This window comes from Sapajus apella, unplaced genomic scaffold, assembly GCF_009761245.1.
Source record: "Sapajus apella isolate SASKATOON/1434 unplaced genomic scaffold, GSC_monkey_1.0 scaffold113, whole genome shotgun sequence".
NCBI lineage: Eukaryota > Metazoa > Chordata > Mammalia > Primates > Cebidae > Sapajus > Sapajus apella.
Genome location: NW_022437053.1, coordinates 980,868 through 996,778, shown reverse-complemented (window position 1 = coordinate 996,778; position 15,911 = coordinate 980,868). Strand labels below are relative to the sequence as shown.

General features: G+C 39.6%; 1 protein-coding gene and 1 pseudogene across 4 annotated transcripts in view; one reads left to right on the top strand and one right to left on the bottom strand.

The window, feature by feature from the left end:
- The window catches only part of MTMR10 (myotubularin related protein 10), a 52,392-nt gene that overhangs the window by 2,694 nt on the left and 33,787 nt on the right, over positions 1-15,911 (top strand). For 3 of the 4 annotated variants that reach the window (XM_032259948.1, XM_032259946.1, XM_032259947.1), the window contains 3 exons: positions 12,709-12,845; positions 15,198-15,270; positions 15,767-15,909. In XM_032259948.1, coding sequence (XP_032115839.1) covers positions 12,709-12,845; positions 15,198-15,270; positions 15,767-15,909 — 353 coding nt within the window. The remainder of the gene's footprint in view (positions 1-12,708; positions 12,846-15,197; positions 15,271-15,766; positions 15,910-15,911) is intronic. The other variant, XM_032259949.1, reaches the window with a different exon arrangement.
- Positions 629-665, bottom strand: LOC116537778 (annotated as a pseudogene).

Below are 15,911 nucleotides of genomic sequence, written 5' to 3'. Positions count from 1 at the left end.
AGCTATTGAACTTTGACTTCTTTTTCTTTGAACAGGCCTTGTTCTTAGGCTTTGATTCCTCCACACTGCATACTATGATTTTACACTCAGAAACAACGCGGTCTTAGCTATAAATGCCAGTGCTTGCTTTTTAATTAATTAATTAATTAATTTGAGACAGTCTCTCATTACTGAGTCTGGAGTACAGTGGCATGATCTGAGCTCACTGCAACCTCTGTCTCCCAGGTTCAGTGATTCTCCTGCCTCAGCCTCCTGAGTAGCTGGGATTACAGGTGCCTGCCACCATGCCTGGCTAACTTTTGGATTTTTAGTAGAGACAGGGTTTCTGCACGTTGGCCAGGTTGGTCTTAAACTCCTGAACTCAGGTAATCCGCCTGCCTCGGCCTCCCCAAGTGCTGGGATTACAGGCATGAGCCAATGTGCCTAGCCACTTTTTAAAAATTAGCTTTTAAATATAAGATATGCTAATAAAAAGTATTACTAAGTATGCATAAGCTTGAAGAACTTTCTCACTGAAGGGTAATCTAAATGCTTACCTTTCTGCTGAAAAGTCTGAGTTCTCTGGGAAATTTTAAACCCAGTTTCTGACTGTGCTTTTCTTGTCCCAGAAATAGCAGCTAAATCTGAATTGTTTTTAGACAAATTCTAAAAGAGCTGTAACACTAAGTCCTGAGCCTTTTAGTTGTCCATTAAGGAGTTCTCTGACCTGTGTTAATTTTTCTTGCATTGGTGGCCAAATCATAGCTGAAATCTGTGCATGCATACATGATGGGTCTATCACCCAGCATTCTGTTTGTACCTGACTTATCCTTACCAACATTTATCCGGTCCTGAGTTAGAATGTCTTTTGCCCCCTTCCTCTCCCTTTCTGTTCTTACCCTCTCATTCTGGCCTTCCTGCACCCATCCTGGCTGTGTTCTGTCTGGCTACCCTGATGTGGTCTCTGTTTCCCGCTTCACCTCTCCTGTCACATCTCTCACTGCCACCATTTGCTCTTTGTTGGCCTGCAGCCTACTGCTCTACCCATGAAATCTGGAAGGCAAGTGGAAAGTAACTGAAGTATTGATGATCTAAAGACCTAGACTAGGATAGGGCTTTTGCTAAGTGGGAGTGAGTATAGTTCTGGTCTTCGTTACTATCCAAAATCAGTAGAAAACTTGGCCACGTCACCTGTGGCTGTATACAGGGACACAGAAGTTATTGTTCAACATGGACATGGTGAGGGGAGCATCACACACTGGGGCCTGTGGTGAGATGAGGGGCAAGGGGAGGGAGAGCGTTAGGACAAATACCTAATGGTGCAGGGCTTAAAACCGAGATGATGGCTGATAGTGAAGCAAACCACTATGGTGCATGTATACCTCTGTAACAAACCTGCACGTTCTTCACATGTATCCCAGAACTTAAAGTAAAATTTTCAAAAAAGAAATAATTGTTCGGGGATAGGGTATTGCATGCTGTGCCTTGGCATAATGCCTTGAGTTCAAGGGTATCCTACTTCAGTTGCCCCAAGTTTGAACTTTTAATTCAATAAGCAGATGAAAATTAGAACACAAAATCAGTTACTTGTGTGCTGTCACCATGTGCACTGTTGGAACCTGAGGCTAAATTCAGAATGATCCTCATCTTTACTAAGTAAAGAAAACAGAAGAAAATGACTAGTACTTTAATTTAGATTGTGGTTTATGTAGTAATTTGCAGGCTTCCTGATTCATAAAAATTTTTGACATGGAGATTGTACCTACTTCAACTTTGTGGTCCTGATGTCTTGCAAAGTGCCAGGAATGTGACAGACACTTAGATCTTTACTGAGTGACCGAATGAAAGGACCCCTCAGACCACCTGCTTAAACTGTTACCTTGGCCATGCACACACACACACAGACTGACTTTCAGATTTAGGAGTAAAGGAAAGACTGCGTTATTTTATGCCAAACATTTCAAGAGGATTATATCTGAGCCTGGCATTGAAACAGAGCACTCTGTCAAAGTAGTCAGCTTTTGTGTAGGCTTTCTCTTTCTCTTCCTCTCATTACGTGAATCTCATTCTTTCAGCGATTATATTGTGTATGTGTAAAATCACTCCAGTACTTGAAAATTGAGTTTGACTTATAATAAAGTGTGTGTGTCCAGCATATATTTATTAAGAGCATGTAATGCCAGACTGTGCCCTGTTTAGCTGCTGGACTGGTGGATCGGTTCGGTGAGGATGTGAGTATCTCCTTGGTGTCAGGTCTGTGCTGGATAGGGGAGTGCTGGAGGTGTCGTGCACCTGTATCACAGCAAGGCCGGGGTGAGCTCCAAGCTGCCTGTTAACAAGGTGGAAGACTGTGAGCTGGATCACTGGTTTTCAGATTCTAACCAGGGCCTGGCATCAGATTTGGATGAAGTTTTTACTAGCCTCTGGTCAGAATGAGAAAATTAAGGAGTGTAGCTTTCTTTAATAAAGCTAAATTTATTTGATTTAAAAGATTGTCTTTTATTCTGAGATTATGTTCTTCTAACTTACTTGGTATAGGTAGGTTTTTTTGTTAAATGTTGGTGATAATAGCTGTGGCTTTAAAAAAGTTTTTAAGTTAACAAAATAAAAAGATTAAAAACTCTGATTGGTCCCTTAAATTAGTTTTGTACTGTGCCTGGTTTGGAATATAAACTTGAACCCACTAGATGAGATTATTATAATATCACAGATACAATTTTGTGAGCACTCACACAGAGAACATTAATTATTTGGTCTGCCTAGGAGTACTGCCATTTTTCTGTTTGTGTTTTGAGATGGGGTCTCACTCTGTCACCCAGTTTGGACTGTAGTGGTGTGATCATAGCTTACTGCAGCCTCAACCTCCTGGGCTCAAGCCGTCCTCACACCTCAGCCTCCCAAGTAGCTAGGACTATAGACATGCACCACCATACCTGGCTAATTTTTGTATTTTTTGTGGAGATGGGGTCCAACTATATTGCTCAGTCTGGTCTCAAACTCCTGGGCTCAAGCAGTTGGCTCACCTTGGACCCCCCAAAGTGTTGAGATTACAGCTGTGAGCCACCACATCTGGCCCCCTTCTACCATCCTCTGAAAAATGCTTCCTCTTTTGACAAATTATTCTGTTCTAACTCTACCCAACTTAGGGTTCCAGTGTAGCTAGCAAGGGTAATAACCCACCCTGGACTGCAAGCATAAACGCAGGTCTGCCTCTGGATATTATTAAGTTGGTACTAAGGGAAGAGGTCCCCTTTGGTAATGCTACAAGTGGCCACAGGTCCAGAAAATCTGTTGAAAGAGTGAAGAACCCCAAGGGAGTATACTAATGTGTTGAAGTCCCTCAGTTTCATTGTCCTTGCAGTCCAGCTAACACAAAAGTATTATTCTTGTGTTCTTCTTTTTGCTAGGCTATTACCAGGTGTGTTTCTGAACATACTTTAAGATCCTTAACTAATAGAGTTTACAGGTTAATCCTCATAATAGCCTTGTCAGCTAGGATACCAGTTTGTCTCCATTTGACAGATGCGAAAACTATAGTTTGCAGAGATTAAATGAAAACTCGCCCAGTGTCACACAGTTAGCAAGGCAGAGCCAGAGTTCTGTGTCCAGCTACCAGACTGTACCATTAACCACTAAGCAGTATGGCCCACCTGGCTGCACTTGGGTACAGATTTGTGCTTTGGAACTGTTGGGGAGTAGATTGGTTGTCAGCCTGGAGGGAGTTCTCCAGTGAGGTAAAAAGAGCTCTGTCCTTGTCTTTGCCCTTTTCATTTCTTTTTTTTTTTTTTTAAGATGGGGTTTCACCATGATGGCCAGGCTGGTCTTGAACTCCTGACCTCAGGTGATCCACCCACCTTGGCCTAACCCTAACCCTAACCTAGGATTACATGCATGAGCCACCGCGCCCAGCCTGTCTTTGCCCTTTTCACAACAGTGACAGATTTTGACCCAGCATGAGGAAGAACTTTCAAAGAATTTCAGCTGCCAGAAAATGGAATGTCTTGGGGAGACAGTGGACTTCCTGTTGCTGGCTATGCTGAAGCAGAAGCTGGTGAAATGCTAGCAGCTTTGTATTGAGGACTTAAGATTTGCAGTGAGTGGGGCTTGATGACCTTTGCTGTCTTCTCACCCTGGGGCATGCTCTTTTTAAGGGAGAAGAGATGAAATGCCACGATTAACAATAATGAATTATTGTGTTCTGCAGGTATTGAGTGTGTGCTTGATGCAGCTTGGCAGAAGGGTAAAATGCTGAAGAGATGGGGTCCTGCTTTTAGGCAGTTTCAGTTCACTGGGGAGATGCTTCAGTAGAAGAGAGGAAAAGGTAATGAGGGCTCAGAGGAAGGTCACCTAAGCCAGATTTAGGGTGGGGTAGGGGTGTCAAGAAAGACTCAGGAATCAAATGCTCGGGCTCTGAATCTTGAGTTCCTGCTGTGCCTGGCCCACTGTGCTAAGGCTGTGCGTCAGCTCAGTTCTTTCCCTGTTCCCGTCTACAGTGCTCACAGCACTTTCATTCTTGAGATTAACTGCTAGATAATGAATGCACTGATTGTCAGAGTCTTTTGTAATCAGATCAGAAAAGCATACAGCCATCGGCCATCTGGGAAATGAAAATAGCCATTGTTGCATAGATGTCTTGTTTATTTTTGACATGCTCACTGGCCCATACCGTTCTTGTTTTCTGCTTCGCCATATGTCTCATTTCCTCAGTTGGATTGTGAATCCCTTAAAGGCAAAGACTTTATCTTTTTGGTGTTTTATGTAATTCCTTTTTGTAGGTAGGCTTCATAGATGCTTGTAGACTGACTTTTGTAGTGTTTTAATTTGTGGATACATTGCTTTTGAAAGACCAAAGGACTTGTAACACACCCTTAAAACAGTGAACAATGTAACTGTTCTGTCTTAGCATTAGCTTTGTACCTTAACTTGTAGAGCCTTAGGAATGTTTGGAGCTGTCCATTCCTTAGGCTCCTGCTGCAGTACCTTAGGCCAACATTCTGTTACCCCTCCAAACTCCTCACTATCTATTATCGGTACCATGCCACCCCTGCTCAGTAACTGTTCATGATCCTCCATAAATAAAATCCAAATTCTCTGTTTGTAATTTGCTAACAGGGTACCTCAATAACTTCGTTTCTCACTGTTTCCCAGTATTGATAGTTGCTTCAATCACACTGGTACCTTGATCTCTTCCAGATGCCTTATTATTTAGGAACTTGTTACTATTATTATTACACATTCTCTACTATCTCAGTGCTCTTCTTCCTTCAAGATTTCATTCTGGTCTTTTCCTGAGATCTGCCCTGTACCCTTCCTCTTGCCCCCATCCTGGGTGCTACTCACTGGATATGGTACTTGCTTATTTATATTGTGTGTTAGTACCAGCATTAAGTATTTTGTGTTTATCTTCCGCATAGTTTCAATTTCCTGTAATAACTTTTAAGCCACTTTAATTCCTGAATTTACCTAAAGCTAGGGTGACCAGCTTGTCCCAGTTTGCCTGAGACTGTCCTGGTTTCAGTGCTAAAAGTACCACATCCCAGGGAAACCCCTTTGTCCCGGGCAAACTGGAGCAGTCCCCCTACTGTTAAAAGCCCAAGTTAAGTTATGCTTTTGGCCTATACACATCCCACAGGTTAATTAGCCACATGTGCAGTGAGACTTTGGCTTAAACTGTTTTCCAGGCTAAAATGTATGGGAACTATTATCTCTACCCATCAAACACGTGCTGACTTTCTAAATGTGTAAGATGTTAGGAAAGATAATACAACATGGTTTTGTAGTCCTCAGGGAGTTAAAACTATCCTAGCCATATCATTTAGAGGTTTATTAACTGTAATTATACTTTTCTTCTCATTTATATTTACAGACGAAAGGGTCTTGAGAAAATAAATTTGGATTTCTTGATTTCTTCCCAGGTAGTGGTGAAACCCTTGGCCCATTGTGGTATCCCTTGCCCTTGTGTCATGTGAGCAGGCACAAAAACCTTCTAATTTAGAAGGTTTTTCTGTGATGCTTTTTGCTTACCACACACTGAAGCTAATTTCCTGGTTTCTCTATATTCATGAGGCTTCCTTGTGGTGTCCTAGGAAGTGCTTGGTGGTGTAAATGATCCCACCGTGCCTGATGGCATAGCACAGAGCTGGGAGAGATGAGCCTGGTGGGTTCTCACAGGCAGGCCAGCCAGCCGTCTCTAGCACACCACCCTTTTACTGCATAAAAAGCACAAGCGTATAGTCTCCCTGAAAACTTCACTTCTCTCAGAGCTTTGAAGCTTTTATTAGGCTTTTTCTTCAAGATCACTAATTTAACAAGTGAACAAGAGCAGTCTCAGTACCCTTCTCTTAATATGTCCTATCTGGAAAGAGGCCACTTTGTGTCTTCTTTTTCTTTCCTGTCTATAAGCTAGTTTTCTGGCCCACAGTGTTTCAGTGCATGGCAGTAGCTTATGACAGCACCTCTTCAGCATTCCTTTTTTTTTTATTTTTTTAAATTATGAGCACATAACTTACGTGAGCAGACAGCTGTGTTACATAATCCAAATATATTAAAGACTGGTTCTGCATGAGCAAAATTTAGCGTTATCAAATAAAACTCATGTCACTAACTTGACACTTAAAATTTAATTATCATAATAGGAAGACCCAGTTGTAGCATATCCTCAGAAGTGCCCTTGTTTACTTTTTTCTTCCCCTCTATCCCGCTGTTCTTTGCTCTCTTCCAAGGACTCATTTCCATTCCGTAAGAAAAAGCTGTGTTACACTTAAAAGACCCTGGCCCAGAAAGTCCTCCTTTCACTTTTTTTTTTTTTTTTTTTTTTTTTTGGCTGTTGTTAATATGTCTCTTGTTCATTTTTTTTCTTTAGTAGTTTTATTTTGGAATGGATTTGAATTTGTAAGAATTGTACAAAAAAGTAGTGTTAATGTGAACTCTTCAGCCAGCTTCCGCTAATGTTAATAGCTTATGTAACCTTGGTAAATGTAATTCAACTAAAAAACTAACAATACTATTAGCTAAACTGCAGGCTTTATTCACATTTCCCTAGTTTTTCCACAAACGTTCTTTACCTGTTTCAGGTTTCCATCCAGGATACTACATAGCATTTAGTTGTCGTGTCTCCTTATTCTCAGTGTCTAAGTCTGTTACAGTTTTTTCATTTCATCTTTCAAGACCTTGACGTGTTTCTTCTATTGAATTCGATTTTTTTTTTTTTTTTTTTTTTTTGAGATGGAGTCTTGCTCTGTCACCCAGGCTGGAGCGTAGTGGTGTGATTTCGGCTCACTGCAACCTCCGCCTCCCAAGTTCGAGCAATTCTCCTGCCTCAGCCTCTTGAGTAGCTGGGATTATAGGCACACACCACCAAGCCCAGGTACTTTTTTGTATTTTTAGTAGAGACAAGGTTTCACCATGTTGACCAGGCTGCTTTCGAACTCCTGACCTCAAATGATCCACCTGCCTCCGCCTCCGAAAGTGCTAGGATTATAAGCGTGAGAATTAGATTTTTATTTCACCTCAAATAATACATATTAAAGGTCTTTAAACATAGAAATATACTAATACAAAAGGAATGATTTTATAATTACCAGATTTCTGTTGTAATAAACCACTCCCTAAAAAGTCATCAAATTGACTTTTTAAAATATAGGCATAATTTTAGACTTAGAGAAAAGTTGCAAATAACAGAAGAATCTGTGGATACCCTTTCCTCAGATTCCCCAACAAAACCTTGACACTTTGGAAGATTGTTGTTCAGTTAGTGTCTTGTAGTATGCCTCTTCGTTTGGATTTGTCTGATGTTTTCTTTTGATTAAGCAGAGGATTTTGGGGGAGACCACCAGAGAGGTGGTCATGTGAGCAGGCACAAGACAGCAACATGATTGGTTATTGGTGATGTTAACCTTGATCACTTCAGGTTAAAGTGGTATCTGTCAGGTTTCTCTTCTAGAAAGTGACTGTTTTTCCTTTTCCATACTGTTTGTTAGTAGCAAATCACTAAGTGTAGCCCTCATTCATGGGATTGGGAATTAAGCTATACATCCTGGAGGGAGGAGAATCAGGAATTTGTGGACATACCTTAAAACTACCACAGTAATTAGTTAATACTTTGGGGAAGATAGCTTGGTGCTTATACAAATAACCTGTTTCCTCTTAAAAGTTTGCTCACTGAATTTAGCATTCATCATTTCATGTTGCACACAGCAACCATTCAGTCTATGACATTGAGTCTTTGATAGTTTCTTGATCTTTACTGTGATGTTCTAATCATGATTTTGTTTCCCTTATTTCTCCTACATTTATTAATTGGAATTCCTTTGTAAGGAAGATTTGTCTCTTTTCCTCCATTTATCTTTTATCCAATCATCTGTTTACAACAGTATGGATTCACAGATACTTTTTAATTTACATCCTAATCCAGCATTTTTGTTATTTCTTTGGGTGCTCAGATTGTTCCAGCTTTGGCCATTGGGAGTTCCTTCATGTTAGCTCTTGTATCCTATGGAAATGCTGTGCCCTCTCTTCTTTCACCCCCATTTCCTTATTTTCTGGTATTCTGGCACTACCGGAGGCCACAGATTCGTCTTCTGTTTCCCCTGCCCTGGCCTGGGAATCAGCCATTTCTTCAAAGAGCCCTGGTCCTTTTTGTTGGAAAATGGTACTTTAAAAGCATAATCTGGGTACTGAGTATGCATGTTGTTGCTGGAGGGTCACTTCCTTGAGAACTTTCAGAGGGCAGAGCTAGAAAACATACATGTGTGTACCGGCCCAGGTGTACACACATCTGTTACTGCATCTCTGTTCGTATGTTTATTAAGGCAGGCATAACTTCATTCTGCTATCTCAGGCTCTAATCTAGCCCCTTGGGGTTCACTCCCAGATTCGTGCTTTTGCTTTTTGATGATGGAGTATGGGCAGTAGAGCAGTTAAACCTGGTTTCTGTATTTACTTTTTGCTGAGTGCTGTAGCTCGTTGGTGAGAAAGGCATCTTTTGGCTTAACTATCACGGACACATTCTATCAGAAAGGTTGTCCTCATCACGCCTCTGAGTGGTCCTCCAGAGCTCTCTGAGATGGCTACAAGGTTGCAGGTGAAAAACACCTGCTTTTCAGGTGCTTCACTTCTCACCTTTCACATGGTGCATGCCCAGTTGTATGTTCTAAGCCTTGTTTCAGATAATTTTAAGTTGTCACTTTAATAATCATTTCTAACACAGGGGTCAGCAACCTTTTCTGTGAAGTGCAGTAAATGTTTTAGGCCTTGTGGACCATAAGGTGTTTGTTTCAAGTACTCACCTCTGTCCTTGTCTCGTGAAAGCAGCCCACAGATGGTACATGAACGAATGAGTATGGCTATGTCTTACTAAAATTTTATTTACAAAAACAGGTTTTTATTTGGCCCGTGGTCCATGGTTTACCATCCCTTGGACCCATTAAATATATTCTTCTCCTTTTCATTGTCTCATTCTCACTGCAGTCTTGGGCTTGATACGTTAACATTTGTGCATCAGTAAAAGCAATCTGGTTTCTAGAAAAGAAGATCGTCTCTGAGCTTTCTCTTCCTAAATACAGTTGGTTTATGGTACTAGTGTGGTCACACAAGCTTTGTCTCTTCCTTCCCTTTATTACTTCTGCTTCCCTTCTTAGGAACCTGAAATCCTGTGGTAGTTTTCTTTTTTGTTTTTTTTTTTTTGGAGACGGAGTTTCGCTCTTGTTGCCCAGGCTGGAGTGCAATGGCGCGATCTCGGCTCACCGCAACCTCCGCCTCCTGGGTTCAGGCAATTCTCCTGCCTCAGCCTCCTTAGTAGCTGGGATTACAGGCATGCGCCACCATGCCCAGCTGATTTTTTTTTTTTTTTTTTTTTTTTGGTATTTTTAGTAGAGACGAGGTTTCACTATGTTGACCAGGATGGTCTCGATCTCTCGACCTCGTGAACCACCCGCCTCGGCCTCCCAAAGTGCTGGGATTACAGGCGTGAGCCACCGTGCCCGGCTTCTTTTTTGTTTTTAAGTGATTTATTTTTTTGAGCCTGTTGATCAGGCTGCAGTACAGTGGCATGATCACAGCTCATTGCAACCTCCACCTCCTGGGTTCAAGTGATTCTCCTGCTTCAGCCTCCCGAGTAGCTGTGACTACAGGCATGCACTACCATGCCCAGCTAAGTTTTTTTTTGTATTTTTAATAGAGATGGGTTTCACCATGTTGGCCAGGTTGGTCTTGAACTCCTGACTTAAGGTGATCCTCCCACCACGGCCTCCCAAAGTGCTGGGATTACAGATGTAAGGCACTGTGCCCGGCCTTTAAGTGAATTTTTATTTCAGTATAACATGCATAACAAGTTTGTGTGGATAAGTCGTAGAACTGGATGAATTTTTTTTTTTTTTTTAGCATTGTTTGAAGAGTCCGTTTTTAGATGAGTTTGCTAAGAAAGGTGGCATAGTATGTGATGATTTCATGTAAAGAAATCAGTGTTATAGGACTGTGTCCCCTGTCTGAACTAGCATGGTTAGTTTAATTGTTTAAATTAAGGGCCTGCTTATAACTGGTATCTAAGATTTACTGGCGAAGAGAGAGGGTAGAGTATTCAGTGGCCCAGAATCTGCTGTGGGAATTGTTAAGGTTTATGTTCAAGGAGCTAGAGAACTTTAAATTATATACATTTGAATTACTCAATGCATTTTATTTATACACACACACACACACACACACACACACACACACACACACACACATATCTTGTCATCCTAAATTTTTTTCTCAATGGAATTCAATTAAGGCCAATATTTGAACTTTAATACTGTTTTGGTACTTGCTATGTGTCACTACAGTACATTTAATTGTATGTGATTATAGAGAAAGACTATTGGATTTGATATCAAAACACTTGGTTATAAGTGCCAAGTTTACTGCTTATTTTTAAGATCTTAGGAAAGTGATTTAACCCCTTTGGGTCCAAATCCTTTATCTGTTAAGGAAACCATCTGCCTTCCTTACCTTACAGGCTGTTGAAAGAGCCAGACATAACAGATGTCCTATTTATAGCTCTTTAATGGGTATGTAGGCAAGCAGTGGCAGTTCTGTGACTTTTCTCTAACTTACATATTGTTTACCCGAACAGCCCTTATCTTCCAGCCAGCTTGACTGCTTAGCCATATTGAATTACTAGTTTCTCTTTGTAACTAGAACAACAATTGCCCAACTCGTGGTGGACAGAACCATGTGTCATGAAGTGATTTTATTCATTCTTGCATTCAGCACTCTTAACAGGCACCTACCCTGTACCAGACACCATTCTAGGCACTAACGTTTCAGCAGTGAATAAAATCAGTTCATCTTCTACCTTCATGGAGCATGTAATCCTATGGGTAATGAGGCATTTATTAAAAAAATATAATTGTAGCTTTGATGAGTGGTAGAATTACAAGTATATAGTGCTTTGATAAGTGAATTTAATCTAGATAGGAAGGGTTTTTTTTTAAAAAAAAAAAAAAAAAAAAAACAAACCAAAAAAACATTCCCCAGACAGTGGCTGGACTAAGATAGAAGGAAAGAATGTTCCATGAAATGGGAAGAAGCATTGTCCCATGAGGGATTAATAGGCCGCCACTGTAGGCAGAGGAATAAGGGTGAGGAAGACTGGTAGCTAGCTGGGTGTCCAGGGCTCCCAGGCCACAAGGGGAGGCTTGTCTTCAAAATAGAAGTTAGCTCAAGCTATTTGCACTGAATTTGACGTGAGGAGATTTTAAGTAAATGTTAAAGGGGCAGCTACTAAAACTAGCCTTGTACATTTTTAAGAACTTCAAATCAAAGTTATTGCAACTCAAATTTGTTATATTTGTTAAAGAGAGGATTGTTTTGAGACTGTAGTTTCATTCTTCATGAATTGATAGGTGTTTGTGGATTGTCAGCAAACATTCTATCAGTGCTAAAGGTTTTTATAATGGAAATAGGCAAAGTAGATCAGGACACTCACTTTTCTACTGTTGATCCTGGAGACATGGCCTAAAATGTTCTGTATCTAGTTGACTTTTAGTTATTGAAATTAAGGTTTAACGATGAACAAGCTTTAAATTGTAGAAAATTATTCTTTCCAAAGCATATTACGCCTTTTGTATTGGCTTCTTATATTTATTTCTTTTAATCTTTCCTTTTAACTCAAACTATATTTTAAGGTTTTGTTGCCTACTAAATTATAGTCTGAGTGCAGAAGGAAACTTGATTTGGTATGCGAATTTTACATACCAAACATTTTATTTACATTCAGGGAAGCTGAGCTCTGTTTCTCCTTCCTTAGAAGAGGGATCAAAGACATTGGTTTGAGAGATCAAGTCATGTGTTAATAGAACACACATATTCCATCAAGAAATACGCTGAAGAAGAAGGTGTAGTTTATTTCTTCTCCAGAAAGTCTTCCAACTGATAAATAATGAGAGGTAGTATGGCATAGGAAAAAAAGTACAAGTACACTCAGGTCAGTCTTTCTAGTTCAACCAGCTCAGACCCCTGAGCTATTTTTGCCTCTTTCCACACCTTGGAGAACAAGAGAACAATGCCTTGTCATTACTGTTCGCTTTAGGAGGCTGTAAAGTGTGTACAGTGCCTGGCACCTGGTGGACAACAGTGAATGTTCTTACTATCCTCATCAGTGTCCTCTTGAAACACTCCTTCTAGGTCCCACAGTGACCATTAGTATTTTATTAACAAAGTAGCTTACACAATATTTTTCTTTTTTTGAAGGAGAAATTGTCGTAAATGAAGTCAATTTTGTGAGAAAATGCATCGCAACAGACACAAGCCAGTACGATTTGTGGGGAAAGCTGATATGCAGTAACTTCAAAATCTCCTTTATTACAGATGACCCAATGCCGTTACAGGTGTGTTTTATTTGTATGCTGTTTAATTGTATCAAGGTTTTCAACTCTAAGCAGTATATATTATAAAACATAGGTATGGAAAAATGATAAAATTATTAGGTAATGTTTGGGATAAATTATATTAAAATTTAAAGTTTAAGAAGAATGTTGGAACTTGCTTGAGGAGTATAATTAATGAGAGGATTGTAAGTCACCTTGCTTTATTTATCCTCTGTGATCATTGATTATGTGTCCTTTTCTTTAAGGAAGTTATTCCCTCTTTTCCAGATCTTTTAACCCGCTTATAAAAATGACATAAAGAGAAAAAATTACTTGCTAAATGATTTTATAAATGGCACACATTTTACTGATTTCATTGGTTTGTTTGTTGTTGGGTTTTGGTTGGTTTGTTTTGAGCCTGGGTCTCGCTCTGTCTCCCAGGCTGGAGTGCAGTGGCATGATCTCGGCTCACTGCAGCCTCTGCTTCCTGGGCTCAAGCCGTCCTACCACCTCAGCCTCCTGAGTAGCTGGAGGAGTACAGGCTCATGCTGCCACTCCCGGCTAACTTTTTTATTTTTGTAGAGACAGGGTTTTGTTATGTTTCCCAGACTGAGCTCAAGCATTCTGCCCGCCTCGGCCTTCTAAAGTGCCAGAGTACAGGCATGAGCCACTACACCCAGCCTACCTTTTTTTTTTTAATTGATTAGTTCTTTTCCTAAAATTCAAATTCTAGCTTCTAGGAAGAGTGAAGAAAAGTATCGATTTAAAAATTTAATAGCCCTCTTGATATTTTAAGTTCTTACTGGAAAGTAATAGTTTCATAAATTTTGGTTTTTAGAAGTTCAGGCGTTCATGTGATTAACTTAAAAACCCTGGACTTTCTCCCAGCCATTTTCTTTTTGATTTATAAAGTATTATACACAGTTACCCATAGATCTTTCTTTATAATAGTAATTGTTCTCTAATGAAATATTTGCATATGAACTATAAACTTTTTAATTTAAGGGTCTAATAATTTAGTGTAAGTATATTTCATGTAGTCATCCACTAATTTACTATATTACTGTACTGCACAAATATTTACTGTGCTATATTTGTGTGTTCATTACAGTCTTGGGTAGGCATATTTAGACTAAAGTTTCTTTTCTTTTCTTTTTTTGAGGCGGAGTTTTTGCTCTTATTGCCCAGGCTGGAGAGCAGTGGCGCGATCTCAGCTCACTGCAACCACCGTTTCCTGGGTTCAAGTGATTCTGCTGTCTCAGCCTCCCAGATAGCTGGGATTACAGGCGTGTGCCACCATGCCCGGCTAATTTCGTATTTTTAGTAGAGACGGGTTTCCATGTTGGTTGGGCTGGTCTCGAACACCAGACCTCAGGTGATCCGCCTGCCTCGACCTCCCAAAGTGCTGAGATTACAGGTGTGAGCCACCGTGCCCAGATTATTTAGACTAAATTTAAGGGACTTAAAGATATCTACTGTGTAGGGACAATAGCTTATTTGGATGTAGGCTTTGGGTGTTTCTCTTTGTTTTTAGCTTCACAGTGATCCTTGGCCCCAGATTTCACTGTGAATAAGAAGCAGATACCAGGAGCAGCTTAAATCCAGTACCGCTATTAGGAAAAAAATAAACCAATGGCCTACTGACAGCAGATTGATAGTGTTAACTATGTCCTTAGTTTGAAAATGCGTATGAAGTGTTTGTTAACAAGTTTAAAAAAAAAAAAAAGAGCTATGGTTTGCCAAAATCTTTTTCTAAAGGTTTTTATTTCTAGTGGACTTTGTGCTTTAAAAAGATAATTATTTTCCACTTTTAAAATCTTCATTGTGAAACTAGAACACGATTTTACCCATTTAAAATCTGATGACCTAAGGGCCCTTTTTTCTTTAATATGTTGTGGCCAGCTCATCCAGATCTAGACATGCAGATGTTTGCTGGTAAAGTGATTGATGATATTCCCTATCTTGGATATTAAGATTGTGGTGTACATTTTAACCTAAGTTCTGTAAACATTAGAATGGCCTCAGCTACCTAGACAAAAGCATTTTATGGTTTGTAGAGATAGTTGTCATGGCTGGGTGTGGTGGCTCACGCCTGTAATCCACGCACTTTGGAGGCCAAGGCGGGTGGATCACCTGAAGTCGGGAGTTCAAGACCAGCCTAACCAACCTGGTGAAACCCCGTCTTTTATTTATTTGTTTGTTTGTTTGTTTGTTTGTTTGTATGTATGTATGTATGTGTATATATATATATATATGTATGTGTGTATATATATATATGTATATAAAACAGATAGTTGTCACAGTTTAAGGCTTATACTACCATTGTGAGATTATTGGGGAAAGAATTAATATGAACATAATTTTTTATTCCAGAAATTCCATTACAGAAACCTTCTTCTTGGTGACCATGATGTCCCTTTAACATGTATTGAGCAAATTGTCACAGGTATGTAGTATTCTGTACATACTCTAAACGTTGATTCCAGTCTAGAAGTATTGTTTGAAAATAACTTCACACCTCTCAACATACTTGGATTGGAGTTTTATTTCTGTAAGTTTACTTTTGCCATTTTTTTGAATCCTAGGAACATTAATGAAACAGGGAAACGTCAATAAATTATTTTAAAAGGAGGATATAAAATGTAGCTTTCTATGGTTTCTAAGTTTTTTGTCCTCTTTTTAATTAAAATTTTAATCATTAAATGTATCTAACTGGTGGTTTTATATAAATGATCATTTAAAGTATCTTCCAAAGCAAAAGTAAAACCACCCCCCAAGTTCTAGGAGTTATAGACAAGTATGAAATATTCTAGACAAGCAGAGTACAAGTGATGGGTGACCTTGCAATTATTTTCACTAAGAATTTGTAATATAGGATGAGTAATAAGAAATAATTGTTATGCATTTTATTTTTTTTTGTTTTTTGTTTTTTTCTTTTTTAGTAAATGACCACAAGAGGAAACAGAAAGTCCTAGGCCCCAACCAGAAACTGAAATTTAATCCAACAGAGTTAATTATTTATTGTAAAGACTTCAGAATTGTCAGATTTCGCTTTGATGAATCAGGTCCTGAAAGTGCTAAAAAGGT